At 37.5% G+C, this 20,912-nt stretch overlaps 1 protein-coding gene and 1 long non-coding RNA gene across 2 annotated transcripts; both read right to left on the bottom strand.

The window, feature by feature from the left end:
• Positions 1-6,155: 6,155 nt before the first annotated feature.
• Positions 6,156-9,201, bottom strand: LOC137132181 (phospholipase A2 inhibitor and Ly6/PLAUR domain-containing protein-like). The gene is made up of 5 exons (XM_067514396.1): positions 9,043-9,201; positions 8,744-8,845; positions 8,474-8,638; positions 8,227-8,346; positions 6,156-7,608 (listed from the first exon to the last, which is right to left on the bottom strand). Exons 1-5 carry the CDS (start codon positions 9,095-9,097, stop codon positions 7,412-7,414), a joined length of 639 nt encoding a protein of 212 aa, XP_067370497.1. The 5' UTR covers positions 9,098-9,201; the 3' UTR covers positions 6,156-7,411.
• Positions 9,202-16,615: 7,414 nt separating this feature from the next.
• Positions 16,616-20,053, bottom strand: LOC137132063 (uncharacterized). Its single transcript, XR_010915065.1, has 5 exons — positions 19,962-20,053; positions 18,268-18,369; positions 18,011-18,169; positions 17,709-17,813; positions 16,616-17,032 (listed from the first exon to the last, which is right to left on the bottom strand). It is a non-coding gene; the product is annotated as an uncharacterized lncRNA (long non-coding RNA).
• Positions 20,054-20,912: the final 859 nt, after the last annotated feature.

Below are 20,912 nucleotides of genomic sequence, written 5' to 3'. Positions count from 1 at the left end.
AAGACTGTAACATAATAAAATGTGGAAAGTCAAGTGCTGTGAATACTTTCTGGATGCACTGTAAATGTGCCCAGGTCTAAAAGAGAATCAAGTTGTTTCGTAAAAATGAAACTAAAACAATGTAGGAAAACACCAGAATGCCAGTTTAGTAGGTGTGTGTAGTTTGAAACAAAGCAAACAAATCCTTCCAGTACTGGTATTTCTAGCACAGGTTGGCATAGTTATAATAATGTATTTAAAGTTGTCATCTTGTGCCATCAGCAAATACAATAGTATATTTACTGTTTAGTCAGTATTTGAATAAAATAAGGACAGAGGCCATTAATTATGAGGAGTCCTTGTAATTTTGATTCTTCAGAAGATTTTGATAATAAAAACACTGAAACAATAATTAAACCGTTTTTTGATTATAAATAGTTCAAAGATAACACATATTTTTTTTGGAACATTCCCTCTCTATGAAAAATACAAAAATTGTAGCTCATAATGCTGGAGTAAAGTTCTGATTTAAGTTGTTGCTCTCTGCTATGAGATCGTTCATTTGTATTTTATGACAGGTGAGGACAGTCCCGTAAGACTGTCAAGCAAGTGACATGGTCTTAAAGGAGACGCAGAGCAGTTTGTGAAATTAATGGGGTGATTTTAAAGTAACAGTTGCTCGGCTTTTATACCAGAAGATCCCCAACATTTTATCCCCGACTCTGGAAAGTAAATTCTGTCGGAACATGTTTTAAAACAAAGATGTCTGCATTAAAAATCGTTGTTTGGTAAAACATACATATACAATAATCGAATAAGTCCAACCTTTTGTATGGAAGGACTAATTGAATTACGAGGTGAATGAACTGCACTTATTATTATTATTGCATGTGGCTGCCTTGATGCAGGATAAACCACATGATTAAGTTTGTTTTATAATGGTTGTTTAATCTTTCAATCTCTCAGCGTTTTAACGTGCTGCAGCATTTTGTCGGCTGTTTCTGTTTTGTTTCAGCCTAAAGCAAAGTGAAAGAACATCCTTCATGAACAAGCCAGTGATGGTATCATCATGTGTTGGAAACTGTCAGACATAGTTCTTTGCATTTAAAGCAACGCCCTGGCTCCCCATTGTTCTCACTTTTTATCAGCTGGAATGTTATGAAACCCAACCTGAGATACTCATTTCAGTAATTCTGGTAGTTCAGCAGGTGTGGCTTTTATTTCTCAAATATTTGAGCAGGACGTCAGCACTCACTCAGAGCGTTTAATACTAAATGTATTTATCTGACAGCTTTAAAAGTTACCTTCGCTTTGGCCTGTGGCTAAATATTCTCTTACATTTTAGAGAAATAATAATAACAAAATAGTCAATGAACTGATGTATTTAGAAGCTAGTGTTTAACCCAATGCTATTAAGCTACTAGAAAACACACCAGCAACCAAAACAATACTGTTATGTGATATACGGTACTTTTAAAAATATCTTCACAGCAATGTAATGAACATGTACTCAAGTTCCAGCTGCACTGGATGCTGATAGTCTCCTAGAGCAGAGTAACTACTTATACTTACAGTCCCAGCTGATCAATTTTTATATCAAAAGATCAATATCTAAACTCAGCAATTTGAATAAATATGTATAATATTATTAACGAGGGACACACTAACTTAACTAGACAGTGGCAGCATTATCCAGGTACAGAGATTGTCATCTGTTTAAAGTTCACTTTGTGTTTTCATGCTCAAACAAAGAGTTTAAACAGCCTCTCGCCCCGTGACACCTGGGATAGGCTCCAGCCACCCATGAGCCTGAATGATTGGATGGTTATTATGGTTATCATAAAGTCAGTAGTTAAGTATACAAAAATCAAGACAGAAACTTTTGAGTTTTTTAAAATATAAAGTGAACTGTGTGCCACCATTTGTTATTCAAAGCAGCCTTTACAGTCTTGGCTTACATCTCCATGTCCATTGTCCATTGCATTGGATCAGGGAGGAAATGAGTGGTATGAAACATACATAGTTACAAACAGAAACACTTTAGGATGTGTCTCAAAAAGAAACTAAGATGGCACAATCTGGTTTTGCCTTAGACAAAATTCTTGTCCATGTTTACTTCTACAGACAGAGTGGTAAAAATACCAGGATCTTCCCATTAATTAGTCTCCTCAGAAAACACAAAATCTCATTATTTGTTTTGTAAAGAAATACCTTTTTAAATCGAAGTGGACATCTGTATTTTAGAGGCTCAACCAATACAGACTCTAAACGTGAAAACATATAAAGTTACTAAATATTGTGTGTTTTGGATTTGTGCTTGTGCATTTTTTGGGACATAAAAATATTGCAGATTTACCAGATTGACATAAGAAAAGACAGGTCAGCCATTAAATTTCACACATAGCTGAGACTAATGAGGACCCACAAGGACAAAAGTAAAAATGTGTGTAACAACATTTGGAAAGTAACACCGACAAAAAGTAACGTATGATAAACATGAAAATGAAATACTGTCTTGATACTTTTTATGGATTCTTTTGACTGCATATGTCTAGGTGTTGTATCCTCAGGGTTGACAAGCTGCTTCATTATGCTGCTTGGTTTAAAATGCACCTGGATGTGGTTTATGATGAAGAGTCTCTCGAGTTACTCAGACACTCCAGTGACATATTGAATGACGACGTTGTTCCGTTTGTTCTTCTGTAAATTTACCTACCAGCTCTAGTATCTGTAGGGTGACTCCAGGCTGCTTTTGCCATAGGATGTTCGCCGTGCAACTTGGTGTTTGTACCCAGACCCATCCCTGTCCTGGATAAGCCCAGTTAACCCTGTTTCAACTGCAATGATGAAGAATATAGTGAAATAGTCTCATAAGGACATTGACAGGGTAAATTCTCAACTATTGTGAGTTGTGCGCTTTAATGATGATTTTAACACAACGTGGTGCAAGTGATTACTATAGTAAATAAGTATGTGTGTGACCTTGCTTTCTGATTTTATGTAATTTATTTTGTAACTTAACTTTACCCTGAAGTTTTTGCACCTAACACTAACCTATGTTTACTCCTAATGTAACCTGACCCTTACGTTGTTTCCCCTAACCCTAAGCCAGTTTTTGTGTGTATATAGTCATGATTTGAAGTTTCAGGGTGGCCGAGTGCTTTGTTCTGTTGTATGTGCTTTTGTTTTTATTTGGGATCCAATTCAATTCAAATCTATATAGCACCAATTCACAACAAGGCTCAGGGTGGATGACCATCTGCTTTGACTGGTTGGGGTGAGTGGAAAAGGAAAAAAGAAAAGAAAAAGAGCAACAAAACCAACAACAAAACATCGGGCAGGTTGGTTGGACCAGTAGCTGCACACTGGAAAACACACAGCTCCAAAGCTGGGGACATCTGCAGAAAGGGACAGAGAGAGGGAGACAGAGGTGGACAAAGACAACTACGGGGAGAAGACGACACATAGTTAATCTCACACGATGGTGACAAATAAATGTGGGGTGAGAGGAGAGGAGAGAGGGACAAGAAGAGGAAAGAAGCTCAGTGCAGTCCAGCAGTCTGAGCCTATAGCAGCATAACTATAACTAACTACAAGCTTTATCAAAGAGGAAGGTTTTAAGCCGAGACTTAAAAGTAGAGAGGGTGTCTGCTTGCTGGGAGCTGGTTCCACAAGAGAGGAGCTTGATAGCTAAAGGCTCTGATTCCCATTCTACCTTTGGAAATTCTGGGAACCACAAGTCTACTGGGATGATATGGTGCTATGAGGTCTTCTATATATGATGGAGCCTGACCATTCAGAGCTTTATATGTAAGAAGCAGGGTTTTAAATTCTATTCTACATTTAATGGGAAGCCAATGGAGAGAAGCTAGTGAAGGTGAAATATGATCTCTCTTGCTAGTTCCAGTCAGCACTCTTGCTGCAGCATTTTGGAATAATTGCAGGCTCTTTAGTTACTGGGGCATCCTGAAAGTAGGGAATTACTGTAGTCCAACCTAGAGGTAACAAATGCATGGACCAGTTTTTCGGCATCATGTTCCGTAGGTGGAAGAAGGCTGTTCTAGAGATTTGTTATATATGTGAGTTAAAGGACAGATCCTGATCAAAAATAACTCCAAGGTTCCTTGCAGTAGTACTGGAGGCCTGACTTATGCCATCTAGAGTAACAATATGGTAGGACAGCAGTATCTCAGATTTATTGGCCCAAATCCTATAACTGTAGTTTTGTGTGAGTTTAGAAGTAAGAAATAATAATAATAATAATAATGATGATAATAATAATAATAATAATAATAATAATAATAATAATAATAATAATAATAATAATAATAATAATTAATTTTATTTATAAAGCACTTTACATTTGTTGACAAATGTCAAAGTGCTACACAAGCAGATTAAAAGCAAGAATAAAACATAAAAAACATGTAAAACATAGATCGCTCTACTTTCATCGCATAATAGCATAATAAAAAAAGTAATGATCACTTTAAAATGCTTTTCTGAACAGAAAAAAACATTTATTGGAACATTCCAGTCTGTGGTGCCCTCAGGTTCACAGGAAGAGCGCATTCCTGAGCCCTGGAGCAGCTGCTGAGAAACCTGTTCCCCCATTGTGTGGAGTTTGGTTTTGGAAGGGTAGAGGCAATAAGTGTTGGTGGAACGAAGGTGTCTTGTTGTAGTTTTTGATGTGAGGATATCTTTAAGATATTGTGGGACATCCAGGCCTTTATGTCTTGTACGCTTGAAGCTTGATTAACGGATTTTTTTGATGTGGTTCCATAGATAAATATAACTGGGTATCGTCAGCATAGCAGTGGAAATGTATGGAGTGTTTTCTAATAATGTTGCCTAAAGGAGACATATATAAAGTAAAAAGTATTGGTCCTAACACAGAGCCTTGTGGAACTCCATAGATAACCTTTGTGTGCATGGAGGATCCATCATTAACATGAAGAAATTGAAATCTATCAGACAGATAAGATTTAAACCAAATTAGTGCAGTTCCTTTAATCCCAATTTCATGTTTCAGTCTCTTTAATAAAATGTTATGATCAATGGTATCAAATGCAGCACTAAGATCTAACAGAACAAGTATAGTGACAAGCCTAAAGAGCCTAATGTGAAATGAAGTGAGTGAGTTTCCTTCATGCAAAAGACAATGATCGTATTATTAGGTTGGTTAAACCTGTTTGACATATTTATTTATACTTTAGTGTGACCCTCACACTAGTTGCTCCTTTTGGGCTTTTTCTTTTTATCATCTGAAGAGTTCACACTGACTGATGATGTTCATTATTACAACCCCAGGTAATGGTGGTAATGGTGTCACCTTTAGACCCACTGTGACTTCATTTTTGTTATTTACAATTGCAAGAGAGGCGACTGTGGATCAGTTGTCCATCAACCTTAGGGATGTTAGTTGGTTGGACTCCCGGCTCCTTCCGTCACATGTCGTGTCCTTGGGCAAGATATGAACCCGAGTTAGCTGCCCCCACTGAGTGAAGGCCCAGTTGGTGAGTGTGAATGGGTGAAGTGGGAACAGTGTAAAGCACTAATAAGGTAGAAAAGTGCAGTATAAGTGCAGACCATTTATCATTCATTAAGTATTTTTATAGTTGTCTTTGTCCAAAGGGACGTACAATGGGTAACACATACTATGACCAATTTGAGAAATGTTTACTCTGCTCTTGCTTTGAAAGGCAAAGCCATTAAGCCTTAGAATCAACAAGAATGTATCTAAACTAGTTCGAGTTGACGCATGTTTCATCCTCTGGACGTCTGATGCCAGATCAAACAGTTTTTGGGGTTTCAACTGACAGTTGGGATTGGCTGAGATTCTGGCTTTGGCAAGCATCCATTTAGGACTATGTTCATGTTAACCCAACTTTGCAGGACACTTTTAGAAGATACGTCCCCACAGTAAATATTCACGATTGAGTAGCAGTTTACACACAGTAGATAATCACTTTGCTCAAAGTGATCTGTGTGGAAGGCTGTGGGACATCAGTGGCTCAGAGTTACTGAAAACCATCGTGCACTGCAAACTTTAGCACCATTTCCTTCCCAAACTGTACTTACCTCTTGCTTCCTTTGAGCTATTAGAATAGATTCTGTCAGGTCAGAAACAGGAAAGATGCTGCTTTGCAACATTACCAATTCAGTGCTGTCACAACTGACAGTTTTAAGAGATACATTTTATTTTACATCAAATAAATAATTAAATACATTTTCATTGTAGCATTTACATTACTCAGCAAAATGGAATAAAAAGAAATCTGAAGCAGTAAACTAAAAGTTTCTGATTGTAGGTGGCAATACCTTTGGTTTTTTTTCATTGATGATCAGCTTGTTTATTGTTGTATCTCAGTAGTTAGTAACTTTTTTTCTTTGTCTATGTGGTTTCCCCTCAGATTGTTGAGGTGCTTTTCTTTTCTGTTCTACTTTTCCAGCCAGATCAGCTGTAGCAAGGCAATGTAATTTCCTTGAGGGATCAATACAGTTATTTGAATCTTGGAATGAAAGGAAGAATGCAGAACCAGTGCTGGTCTTTAGTGAGAGCCGGTCTGGTCTGGATACTCACTGTCAGACAGCTGGGCACAGAAAGATCTGCCCACAGACATGGATCAAAACTTTCTCAGAAAATCTTTATAGTATTTCAGCAGCCTTTTTGAAACAGCTTGGTTATCTCCAGTGTATTTTGTGGTTTGTTGTGAAAGGAAGGCACCACAGGTTGTGCTGAGGGAAAATTAGCTTTCGTTGCATGTTTGGAATGTTTTACTGGTGTTAAGAACAAAATGTGTCATTTTGTGCAGTGAACTTGCGTTTTGGCCTGTGTGTGTGGACAGACGTGTCTAAGCAAATGACCAAAGCTGTAATCCATTATTGAAGTTAGTCTGGATTGGAACAACAATTCTATCATATATAGATCCATATATTCCAAAGTAATTCAACAGCAAAATATTGTGTTGACACGTTGCACGTTGCAGTAAATTGTTTCTACCAGAAGGAGGCAGTGTGAGGCCTTTTTGCCTTGTTACGTCCTACAGACTTGTGCACAAATTAGCCTGCAGATGACTTAAGATGGACCAAGGTGTGGTCAATAAATGTCCTTGTTGGACTGATTTCAGATGTCATATTACTGCTAAGTTGATTCTCAAATGTCACATATCGTAGCATTAACTGGAGTTTTGTATTTATACATTTATGAAAACAACTTCAACTGTACAAAAAATATGGTATTCAGTATATAAAGAGTAAATATTCAGGTATTATATGTGGTAATTAACTTGCTATCCCATCTCAGCTTTTTCCACATTTGGATTTTCTAGTAACAGCAAATTAAAGATGGTAGTGAGAAGTAGACCCCAGTTCAAGTGTCAAAAGGTCATTTCAGAGTGATTTCAAAGGTGCTTCTTCCACATTTACTGACTTAATAGAAGCTAAAGAGAAGGAGTCCAAGCAGAAAATACATGGTTGTTGTAGTTGTTGTTGAAGCAGCGTTACACAAAGGAGTTCCACAGCACTGGATCTTAGAACCACTGGCCGTGAAATCTAAGTTGGAACCAGCTGTGCACAGGTTTGTAGATGTGCAGCCGAGGGACACAACGGTGGTGTTTGCAACTGTCCCTGTAGAGGAAAAGTCAGTTTTACAAAAAATCACGAAGTACAACTACTAGAATACAGATTAGAATATTTACACAATCCAAAAGAAAATTAGTTGCTCCCGGCGAGTGTTGGCCAGCTGCATAGCAGCTCCCCCATCAGTGTGTGCGTGTGTGTGTGATTGTTAGTGTGAATGGGTGAATAAGAAGCAGAGTAAAGCACTTTGAGAGCCAATAGGGAGAAAAGCACTATATAAGTGCAGAGTCTGCCACTACTCTGGATTACTGTTAGTGACGCAACGATGATATTATTAATTGAGGTTAAGGGTTAAGTTTGCATCCCCTTTCAGGGAAATGCATGCGGGGGGATGCAAATGTAACACTAATAATAGTAATAATGCACATTGAGCTGGTACAACTGTTTTTTCATCATCAGATGTCCTCAAGGAGGATATATGAAAAGTTCTAGTAAAATGATGACTTTTATAAATCAGAACAAAAGGTTAAAAAATTCTTGTTGCTATTTCAAAATATAGAAGCACTCAAACCTTTGCACCCAACTGCATTCAGGTCTTGTAAATAAAATAAAGCCAGATAATTAAAATAGAAACGTCCGTAAAAGTGAAGCTTTGGTAAAACTCACCTTCAGATCGAAAGCAGCGATCCTCAACTCCCTTACACTGTATTTGTGTTTTGATGCAGCCAGGGCTGGTGGACTCACAAGTGTAGCACTGCAGATTGTTGGGTAGTGGAGTGGTAGGAACTGAAACAGAAAGCATCATTTGATACAGGATGAGGGGATTCAACAATAGAACAGAGCGGCAAGTGAAGTATCCAGTTGTCTCATCTATCCTAGATTTCAAACAAGAGACTTAACCATCTGTACTCACAGTTCAGAGTTCCAGAGTTGCAGTTATCTGTGTTGCAGCACGAAGCATTCAAAATAATGCTGAGGTTAAAAACACTCTGTGAGAATGTCTGATTGCCTAAAGCACACGTGGAGGCAGGTACACACGTCTTGATAATGCCCCGGTCCGTAACTCCAGACACGGTGACTACAGAGACCAAGAGCGGGACGTTAGGGTGGACAGGAAGCACACACTGTCTGGTAATACATGTATTTCACTGAAAATGAAATAAATGGGATGACGGAAACCTACGTAGACCGGAAGACGTCAAACATGCAGAGTCTTTTTCACATGTGGTGTCTGTTGTGGCTGAACAGGTCTCATTTGAGCACTGTTGACACTGAAGTGCTGCAGCTGAAATGGGGAAAAACACAAGTCAGATGTGGAATGTTGTTACGGTTACTGGTGGTCATAGATTTTAAAAAGGAAGTTCCCCTCTGGATGTGTAACTTCAGGGATTATTAAAGTACATCATATGGTAGGTCTGATAATATAAAACAGGCTTAAACTAGGCCGGGCTCTTTAAATAAATAATACAAAAATGCATTTACCTGTGCTGAAGAGCATCCATGAGACGATTGTCACAGAAAGAATCAGCTTCATCATGATGAACAGTAAAGTAGTGTGGACTAGTCTTCTGGATGGTGATACTACAGCCAACGATCTTTCTGAGCTTTATGCACTGCTGTCAGTCTGGACTGACAAATTGGGCGTGATCGCAATCATATCAGCTTTCAGAATTCTTTACAAAACCGTTATGACATCACACTTCACCACACCTTTTTTTTTTTTTTTTTTTAAGCAGCAACACCTGATGACAAACTGGCCACTTCTGATTTGAGTTGGATTTGGTTGGGAAATTCCAGTGTAAGGAAACACTTACACTTTAAAATGGTCATTACATTGTTTGTTTTTTTGGTGGGGGGGGGGAGTTGTCAGGTCTTTAATGTTTTAGAGCTGCAGTGTGTAACTCTATTCCTACAAAAACTACCTGCAATATTTAACAGGAAGAATGTTACAGGGTCACATTGCTCCCACGCTGTTTTTAGAATGTTATGCGACTCATGCTGATCATAATGAAAGGGTTTGTAAGACATTACACACACGGGTGTGGCATCCTATATTTGGAATATGTAAGTCCCCAATGCTGCATGAACATATACATACAATCACAGAACTAAAAGGTGCAATAACATTACACCTGTCCTGGCACAGCTCCAGATTTGAATATAAAGTGCTTCTATTAATATTTTCATGTAGCTGATATACAGCACTTTAAGGCACTTGTACATGAGGGTGCTGTAGAGAAAAAGCCTGTTATTATTATTATTATTAGATATCATTCAGCACTAACGATGCCTTCGTCTATAGTGTAGGTGGCAACAATATTGATAAAAATATTATCTGGCCATTTTTTTAATCCTGATAAAGAATCCTGATAAGAGTTTTACAAAATGTGACACTTTTTGCAATTTATGTGCTAAAGCTTTGGAACAATTACAATTTAGGTGTAAAGTAAGATTTTTAAAAAGTAGTTTGAAACCATCTCTCACAACCGTCTTGTCACCATGTTATTTTTTCTTCAGTGGAAATTCACAGCAGTGTGTTGAAGAGGAGCTATTGACTGCAATGCATTTGAAAACAAAGCTTTCTACAATTTAAGATTATTTGAATATTTATTAGCCACAGAAACTGGGGCTGTATGAATTACAATGGCTGTAAACACATCTTGATTTCATCAAATGTTCAAATCCAGTGTGGTGTACAGAGCCAAAAGGATAACATTTGCATCATTGTCCAATTATTCATGAACATGACTAACATTAAAATAACTTAAAAAAATATTTAGATTGATGGAATCAGTGTTTTAAATGTCTGTATTAAGCAGCTACAACTAACCCATTGACCCCAAATGCTGCTTATAACCTAAAACATCAGTAATATGCTATATTTGTAATATTTCCAAAACAGTCCATTTATATAAAGTGTGATGGGGGTTTCAAGAGAAATATGTAGCCTGTATTTTAAAATGAAATCGACATCCTGAAAAAGATGCCAGGATGCCACTTCTCTAATCTAAATGTGTCTTTAACAACATTTTTATGTACCTGCACTTGTAGAGAATGTAATAAAAAAACAAGAGTCTTCTCAGAAACCACACAGGCTTCACAGCGCCTGCAGTTTCTTAAAAAGTACTGGTTGACTTGCAGGAATTTACTTCTCTGAATGGAATCCGGCATCTGCATCCATCATTGTCCTCATGAAATGAATGCACTTAGCCATAAAACAGTAAATGCTTACAATCCTGTAATGTGAATCAATCCTGCATTCTTATTCAGCATCAAGACAGAGAGCGTCCCACTTTTCTGTTAAAGGGCTGTTTTTGCATTGGTTTCCCCTATGATTTGAAAGGCACTGACTGACTGGATGGGATCCATTGGCCTTAAGACTTGATTGTGGTCACAAGAGTTAAATACTGAACAGCTATAAAGGCTGTCTTCAGTTCAACTTTATCTATATAGCGTCAATTTACAACAACGTCATCTCAAGGCACTTTACAGAATAAAATCAATAATAAAAGTTATAAGCCGAGACTTAAAAATAGAGAAGGTGTCTGTTTCCTGAATCTGAACTGGGAGCTGGTTCCACAGGAGAGGAGCTTGATAGCTAAAGGCTCTGCCTCCCATTCTACCTTTGGAAATTCTAGGAAACACAAGTAGACCTGCATTGTGAGATCAAAGTGGTCATTCAGAGCTTTATATGTAAGAAGCAGGGTTTTAAATTCTATTCTAGATTTAATGGGAAGCCAATGGAGAGAAGCTAGTGAAGGTGAAATATGATCTCTCTTGCTAATTCCAGTCAGCACTCTTGCTGCAGCATTAACGATTAATTGCAGGATCTTAGGATATGGAATTACAGTCGCCCAACCTAAAAGTATCAAACGTGTGGACTATTTTCAGCATTGTGTTTTGCATGGACGAGCTTCTGCTTCCATGTGCTGCTGGAGCTGAAATGTACGGGGATGCAGTGTTCAATGAAGAGCTTCTCGATTTACTCACAGCAATATAACGAAAGACAATGTCCCATTTTGTGTCTTTCTCTGGCTGCAGTGGAAACTAAAGCTCATTATCGGCTCTATATAAACCCCAGGCTGGTATTGCTTCACCAGGCTGTTAGCCACGCTACCTCCTGTCTGTGTGCAGGACACCTGTCCTGATCCATCCACACTTTTGCTCTAAGTCAAACTTTTTTGTGTCATGTTGTGCCTCCTGCACGCTGTACCCAGGCACCTCATGCTTGCAACATGTCCAACATGTGGTCCACTACAATGATTCCATGACACTTAGTTCTGTCACGCACAGGTTTGCGTTTGTTGTTTGGTTCATGCGTCGGGTTCATTTCCTTCTTTGAAACAAACTATGACCACGTCTTTAGGGCTGGTACGGTTTGACAGGTATGGACGTGTCTGACATTTTTCACTTAGGAACGGCCTTCCTATGACGTGAGTCTCTCACTGTTGCTTCTTGTTTCTCATGGTGCGGAATGTTCATTTGCACTGATAATGTTAAGCAAATAAACACCAGGAGCAGCGTCTTTGTTATTTTTAGACATGGCTTAAAGGAGATGCCGTGTAAATTATAGGTGTTGATTTCCCACGTGCCACCAGAGCAGCTTCAATGCACCTTAGCACTGAGTAGAGAAGTCTGGTGGATTAACGGTGCACCGTTCTTCGGCTTGATTTGGTGCTTTGACAGTGTGCTGTGATGTCCTTACGGGGACTCCTGCAGACACTTCAGTGGACACAGCTTCCATCACAGAGTAATTGGAAGGTGGTCTGTGCTGTGCAATAAATGGTATTTTGTGTTTTCGAGCTCTTTGATTCCCACAAATGTTTCCTCTGCTCTTCAACAGCTATTTTGCTAGTATTGCCATCAGGCCTTTGAATCAACAAAGAATTTGGCAAATGTTTGTGTGTTTCCTCCTCCAAATTTCTCTGTCTGAGCATCTCTGCCAATTATATTTTATGGCAGGTGCCATGGTCAAAATAGTTTTTATGTTTTAGTGGATAGCTGAGATCTTTGTACATTTTAGGGCTGCGTTCATCTGCACTGACAGTGGAAAATGATAAAGGTGTAGATCTGTGCTCTGATTCCCAAAGTGCTTCACAGTGTTTCTCAAACACCCATTTGAATCACGCACACATTTTGGAAATCTCCAAAAGTCGCTCATGTGTCTGAACACAGCAATTGCACTCAGCTGTCAATCAAAACAACCACGTCCATTCCTTCATTCCAACGTCAGAGAAATATTTTCCAACTCATTCACTCTAGGGTGGACAAGACCAACTCTCCTTTGACATGTAGTGATGCATTGAATTTTTTGGTGTTTTTCTATGTTTAAAAGAAACAGATGAAGGGAAAAAAACCACCAAGTCTTCAAACTGTCCACTGAATTGGACCAGAAAAAATTAACTTTGAAAATTACTTAACAGGTTTTGGTTCTAGTTGGTATAGTACATTTACATGAATGCAATTAAACTTCCCTATATCAAACTATCTCTCTACTTCTAGCTGAAATATGCCTTCGGATGACGTCACACAGAGGAACCTTTGGTTCAGATTATGTCATCTTGTTGTGATCATAGTCAACCTGGTTATGCAGAGCTCCTGCAGATGAGATCATCTAAACTTCTAATGATGTCATCACGGAGGAGGTTTTCAGCTAGAAGAAGAGGAATACTCTATATTTCAATATAGGGAAGTCCAAGTCCGAGTGTAAAAGCATTCATGTTTGCATACTTACACCCTGGACTAAAACCATGGTGAGATTACAATTTGGAAGATTAGTAAGATCTTGTGGGGGAATGAAATTGCACATGCTGTCGTCTTCAAAACCTTGTTTTATTAACAGGATGAGGATCTGGCACAACCAAAGGTTCTGACCAATAAATCACACTTTAACGACTTCTACAGCACCACACATGATCTGCAGATCCATCAGATTCCCGATCACATGGCAGGAAATGTGATTAAAAAAACTATACCTATTCATTTATGTGTGTGGGAAAAGTATGTGAACCTCTAGTGTTATCATTTCATTTGAAGGAGGAATTAGAGTCAGTGGGACGACAATCAGGTTTGAGCTTCTTAAATCTGAGTCTTCACAATAAAAGTCTTATTTGAGCCCCACATGTTTGTGAAGGCATGTTGAACAAAGGAGAATTCTGAGACCATAAGAGAAGAGTTGTTTGTGCCCACCCGGCTGAAAAGGGACAGAAAATGTCTAAAGAGGCTGAACTCCACCATTTGAATGTCAGGAAGTTCACGGAGGAACATTCAGCACCATTGTTATCCTGCACATCAGCCAACATAGATCACAAATATCAATAAAAATATGAGACACAATAACAATTTCCTCCTCGTGAATATCAATGTGTAACTGATATTGACATTGTCTTACGCAGACAGATGCCACACCCGGTTTCACCAGGTGTGGCATTTCTCAGCTACTGTACCTGAGTACAATGTTAGATACTTGTACTCTGCTAAATATTGTACTTTTTACTCGACATGTGGAGTTCAAGTCGCCAAAATGGTACAAAAGCACAGAACTGGAGTAAATGTAGTTATTGTTCATCACTGCTCAACATTACTAAATAACGTTTAGTTCTGGTTTTATTTTTGTATATTTTAATGCATAAATAAAGGAGCTTACAATGCGAGCAGTACAGAAATCATGTACAGGCTCATTCCAATGTAATACCACAGCAGAATCTCGTGTTTCTAGTGACCATTACACCGTAGCTAAGATACAGGAACAGATGTTACAGTGCGATACAAACCCGGGCTCCTGAGTATTGTACCCACCCCCCTAAATTGAATATTCCTATTTCCCCATGAGCCTGCTGAGCAGGATCATCTGCCCTAATTTATTCTGAAGGTGTCTTATTAGGCCAATAGCTGAGAACCTTGGTGTGATGTTATTCTCACACCGGATGCTTCTTGTTTGTTTGACGCTTTACTTCTCAGGAATGTTGTGTAACTTGTCCACAGAGTTACAGTGTTAAAAACACAGTACAATAACGGGTGTGTCATCTCTCACCCTGAGTATCAGGCTGTGAGGGGCAGTGTCAGATAACTACTGTGCATACAGCACAAATTACAGATACTTGTAATATACTTTATTCTTGACATTTTAGGCCACAATGTTCTGCATCTCACTCTCAGTGTAAAGAGATGAACCGTATCATTAAAACCACCAGTCGGATGTTGTGGCTGATTAGATTATATCAGTTTCAGACATTTATGCTTGGGGCTAACAACAGACTAACATTAGCTAACACTGGATTAAATGACTATGAAATTTAGTCAAACTTTAGGCCAAGTGAAGTCCAGATGAAAATTAGTGTGTGTTTCCTAAATATGTAGTAAGTAGTGTCAAATAATGAGACACAACTTTGACTGGTAATGATGAAACACAGAAGTTGTGTGGTTTTCTGATAAGTCATTAACGTTGGGCTGTAACTTGCAAGAAAGCACATGGGAAAACTTCTTTACTTTAATGTCCAGCTCAAATGTGTCACACTTTCTAAGCGTATATTTTAATAGGATCCGAAAAGAGGAGACAGCAAAAGGGAGGTTTGAAATGTCAAAAGTGGGATTTATGAACAAAAGGTAAACAAGTCAAAATCCCTGGAGTAACACATTAAGTAATAACTAAAGAAAGTAAACAGAACATGAAGATAAACTAAGTAACAGTGCTGCGGAACTAAGTTAGTAACTAAGGGGAGGCAGACACGAACAAACTGAACATAATGCACTGAGACACTGAAGGCGACAAATAAACAGTCCATGACAAAACCAAAATACTGAAACAGACAGGAAAGCAAACCTCAGACCAAAACGTAAGTGGGAGAGTCCAAACACGAGGATCAGGTAGGACATGGAAGGGGACAGAGGAGGACAGACAGACAATCTGGCAGCAAACGGTGGGGAGAGCTGGGTATAAGGACAAGGGGCCACAGGTGAAAACCATCAGTGTTAATGAGAAACAAGAGGCTAATGAAACTAACAGGGAACTGGTGCAGAGGGAAAACAAAATAAAAGCCAGGAGCAGGAAGTAAAGCTAAAGAAAACTGAAGTCCGGAATCCTGGACTGTGACAAAATGTGGGACAAATCTGCTTCTTTATAGCCAAAGACTTGTCACTTATTCCCAGTGCAATTCATGGACACACAGGAAATGAGAATTATCTAGAATATGACATATTGGACTTTTACTTAAATTATATAATAATAAAATTGATGAACAAAATTGTTCATTCTCTCTTAGAATAACAAGAAACTGCCTCATGTTAGAATAACATACTAAATATCTTGTTATATATAGCTTTTCTCATCCACATTCCCACCTTCTGTTGTAGTTTTTCTCTTGAATAATAGTATTGACAGTTATACTTTAGTTGGAGCCTCACATTGGTGGGACCCACATCTCGACACACTGACTGATTTTAAGTTTAGCTGAGCTGGAAGCAGATTTTGTATCTTGGTTTGGATTTTTGTTACTTTAAGTTGTTTAAGTGTTTGACTGAGTTCGAAGTTTGTAGAAGAGAATTCGGTTAGAGATTGGGAAAGGAAGTGAGTGTGTGATTAATAACTGTTCCTTTCATAATGCATGACAGTCTCCACATTTTGTAGCTGCCTATAATGATAGTAATTATTAATAAGAGGAAAAACAGTTATATGTCTTTACTGACGTCTCTTCTACTGTGACAACAGCAACAGAGAAAAACTATTATAAAGGTTAAAAATTCTACGAAATGAACTCAGCGTTGAACAAAATGTTTTATCGTCTGAATTCATAGCAGAGCTGCTGTATGAGCTGGTTTTACCTAATGAAGTGGACAGTGAGTGTACGTTTCAATGTTCATGTGGCCTGAGGAGCAAAGTTTCAACGTCAGAATTAAAGACATTATTAATTTATTATTAATTATTATTTGGTCAGTGACTGTGTTTTAAAGTCTTTCCGAGAAAGTTTTGCTTCACAAAGTACAAGAACACAATCATCATACAATCAGTTTTTTATTTGCCATACAAAGCTGCAAAATCATATTTTTTTATGTGCAGGTGTTTGTGTGTCATTTACTTTTCTTTAAATCATCGTTTAATGTGTTAATGTTTCATTCGTTTTAGGGCTGTGACTCACTAACTTCCTAAGCTGAACAGCAAAACTGAGGGGACGATGACTGATGACAACAAATCAACATGTTAAATAAGATCAAAAGCCACAGGACAAAAATTAGGTTCCCTGCCAGTCACAGTCCTCAGAGTTTTTCTAGTAGCTTCTAATGTTTTTCCTTAATTTGCTTTAATACAAGCTAAAGACAAGGAGACCAAGCAGATGATACATGGATGTTGTAGCTGTTGTTGAACCAGAATTACACAAGTTGGTCCCACAGCAGGTGATGTTAGCAGGGATGTTCGAGGCAAATGAGCACAGGTTTGCAGATGCGCAGCCCATAATTGAAGTGTTTCCACTCTTTGCTGTAGTTGAGAAACCAGTTTAATACACAATTTATAATACACAAGGAGCAATAATTTGCATTAGAATAATAATGTCACATGGTATATTTAAAGTTTAAGTGTACTTTTACTGAAATAGAGAAATTTACACAGAATCGATCCTCTTCCTGTTTTACTTGTATTCTTTGTTTTAAAGCTACAGCAACACTTTAACTTCAAAGTTTTGATGGACAAATAACTACAGCTTCATGCTTCATGTTGTTGTCAATATGCTGAGTTTCTTTGTCTCACATTATCGTACATTTAATGTAGTAGGATTGTTGTTCTGTTTTCTGCTGTTTTATTAAAACATTTCATCGCAAAGAATATGGTAAATTATTTAATACAGAAAACAATCGTTGGTTACAGCCATAATTTGATGTTTTACTGTGGAACTGGATTATGAGGAAATGTATTTCACCTCTTTACTCACTGTGGCCCTGTCACAAAATCATAATCTGTGCAGTTTCTAGTCATTACAGCTGTCAAACTATGACATAAAGAAACTCTGAAATATAAGTTATGTATACAGCGAAATTTTATTTGCTTCACCAATTAGATTTTCTAAACTTCACAGAAGGAAAGTTTTATGAAATACTCTGAGGCAGCAGAGCACATTTGGACATAATATTTGTTAAAACAAGTATCATAGACTCACTACTGAAGCATCGGTCCTCTGCTCCTTTACATTGTAACTGGGAGGAGCAAGAAGAGTTGGTGATACAAAAGTAACACAATAACCTATTTGGCTGAGCAGCAGTCACTGAAACAGAAAAACAATTCACAATTAATATTTCTCTCACAAAGTACATTTGGAATAAGCCAGAAGATAGATTATTATTATTTTGCACTAAACAATTATTTAAAGAGCTGTCACTGACAGATATGGGCTTCTGTGGCTTGAGCTCCTGCCCCTCAAAAATACATGTGCACAGCCCTGTTTTATCCATCTGTACTTACAGTTTAAAGTTGCTGTGTTGCAGTTACTTTGATCGCAGCAATAAACAGCACCACTGTAATTACGCCAGCTCACTGATAATTGGTAATTTCCTGTGTCTGGACACAGGGAGGATGATGCACACGTCTTGCTTGTTATCTGCACTGTAGATCCAGACATGTCTACAGAGAAGAGTGTAGTTTGTTAATAGTACCTGAAAGAAAACATAACCTTTGCTTGTTGAATTAAAAAGTAAAAAGTGACATCAAGAAAACTCTACCTTGATAAACAGCAGTTGCACACATGGTCTCTGAGGAACAGTTGTTTAGTTTTGGGTTTGAACACTGTGGATCAGTGCAGGTTTGACACTGAAGAGCTTCATCTGCAATGGAGAGAAAAATAATCAATGGAAAAAGTGTTATAATGCTTGAAAAAAAATTACTAACATCCTAACATTCACTAGGAGAAACAGCTGAGACAGATTATGTCTCATTATTGAGACATAATGGAAAGACATCTGATTTCTCATGTGACCAGTAGCAGAGCAAACTTTTAACTTTTTCCCTTTTTACGTTCATCTCATTAAACGTACAATGTTTTTTTCTAATCTTTATTATTATTATTATCTACTGTTAATGCTCCAGCATTCAAACACTGTTCAAACTTTAAAATGTTATTAAGGAAATCATTGGTTCCATCTTTTATTCTTTTTAATATTCAGCTTTTTTCAGCAATTTGTTTCTTAATCAAATGAATTGAGGAAATCTTCAGCTTCTCGTAAGCTTTGTACATACATTAGCCTATAGAAACCATTCAAACTTTCAGCAAGTCAGAAGACCTTCAGCTATTAGTCTTCTATTCAGCATTTTTTTGGAATAATCACAGTTTTAGTTTGAGGCAATTGTACACACTCCTTTAGTGTGTATTGCAGAATGTTGGTGCAGCCAGAGTGGGGGACATCGCATGAACTCCAACTTCTCAGCTTCCACTTTTATCTACTTTTTTCTACTTTTTCTTCTCTTCTTCAGTCAACTTTTTTCTTTCTTCAACAAATTATACATTCAAACGTAGGTATTTCTGCGTTCTTCAAGGAAATCTAACTCTCATAGTGACGGTTCTTCTAGTATTTGGCCAGAAGCTTTTTCCATTTTTTTAGCATTTAAATTGTAAAATTAGTTTGTGGTGAAGTCGACCTGCAATAATAGGTCCAGGTTCACTGATTGGACAATTGTTAGAATCTCTTCAACTTTCTTTGACCTATTGAGATTTCAACTTTAACATTATTGTTTGTAATATTTATATTTAATAAATGTTTAGCTTAAACTTTGCACTCAGCTATTACATTTCTACAGTTTCAGGATTTTCATGCAAATTTTTCATGTTAAAGTTACTTTCAGAGAAACGATTCAGCTGTTTTAAATTGATTGAATTATTCATTGAATTATTTTTGAATTTTTTACAAATTTCATCTAATTCAACAAAAGCAAAACGTTCACCTTTTTTAGCCTGTTCAGCTTCAATTCAGTTTTCAGCAAAAGCAAAAATTTCAGCTATTTCAGCAGACGGTTCAGCTTTTTTTTAGCTTTGCTTGGAAAATCCTTACAGCGCTGAAGCATTGACAGCATTTTCTTTTTGGAAATGCTTTTTCTATTTGCGCTTTGCTTTAATGTTTTTTGCCTTAGATTTTTGGCTGCTTCCCTTCACTGGTTATTTCTAAGTTGCTTTGAATGAAAGCAGCTGCTTAATGATTAAATCTAAATGTAAATGTAGTTCTTTAACCTGTAACAGACATTTACCTTCAGGGGAACCACTTTCTGACTTATATTGAACTTTTACTCCCAAAATAATTAATCAAATTCAACAATATGTTTTACCAAGATGTATTTCTCAAAATTATTTCTAGTTAAATGTAAAAAGTTCATTGAGGGTTTAAATTAGGCCAGACTCTAGTATTTGCAGAAACTGTAGCCTTACCTGTGTTGAAGAGCCCCCAGAGGAGAGTCAGAGAAAGGATCAGTTTGATCATGATGAACAGGTCAGAACTGGATGGAGAACTGGAAGTGAGCTAAAAGCAGCGAGTGCGTAAACACTAGATGATCACAGTTTTCTCATTTGCTTAGACACTTGTGTTCACTTTGCAGTCTCATATTCAAAAGACCCAGGCGGAAACAGAAGTGCACTGCCCGAACTAATACATTTTGTTTGTAAAATAATCTCATACTAAATATTAACAACATGCAAATAAAGCATTTTTTTTCCCTTAAACAACAAACTTGTAGTCCAAGTTTTACACTCAAAAACAAAATACCTAATATGGTATTAACTGTCTTTAACATGTAGGAGAATCTAGACTGGACCAATTCAGATACTCAGCATGTCAACAGTCAGAAACTTTTTTTATATTGTTCAAACACAGAAAAGCTGAGCATTGTAAATATTAAAGTGAAAAAAATCCAAATGAGGATGTGACACACTGTGAACAGAGCCTCTTTAGATGGATAACGACTGATCCCTGATTGCAGAGTGTTGTGTAAGGGGTTTATTTTAAATGGGAAAGTTTCTGGTGGGGAGCAGTGCAGTGCAATACTAGAATAATACTAGAATATATAGAATCTATTACTATCCACTACAGTAGTTTGAAACTCAATATCTATTATTTTTTATTATCTATTATCTATACTACATTACTAATGTAGCAATGGAGAAATTGCTCCGATTTCTCAGAAGAAGCCTGTGGATATTGAGTGTGGGGGTGGGAGGGTTTAATCACCTGGAATTAAAACCCTCTGGTTATGACAGTTTTGAGCAATCAACTCAGAGAAATGATGTGTATTTTGCCTGTTTACCTGCCTGTTGATAATTCATTATTAGACTTTTTGGAAACTCAAATGATACTGTATTGTCAGTGTGTTCTTTCATTTTCAG

Source organism: Channa argus, chromosome 8 (assembly GCF_033026475.1).
Source record: "Channa argus isolate prfri chromosome 8, Channa argus male v1.0, whole genome shotgun sequence".
In the NCBI taxonomy this organism is placed as follows: Eukaryota; Metazoa; Chordata; class Actinopteri; order Anabantiformes; family Channidae; genus Channa; species Channa argus.
This window is presented reverse-complemented; position numbering and strand designations above follow the sequence as displayed.

Bases quoted from the DNA above. Each gene is read 5' to 3' on its own strand.
- LOC137132181 (XM_067514396.1), bottom strand. From the start codon at position 9,097: ATGATGAAGCTGATTCTTTCTGTGACAATCGTCTCATGGATGCTCTTC. The intron at 8,347-8,473 runs GTGAGTACAGAT...TTTCTGTTTCAG, and splicing joins CAACTCTGGAACTCTGAACT to TTCCTACCACTCCACTACCC. The intron at 7,609-8,226 runs GTGAGTTTTACC...TTTCCTCTACAG, and splicing joins TCGCTGCTTTCGATCTGAAG to GGACAGTTGCAAACACCACC.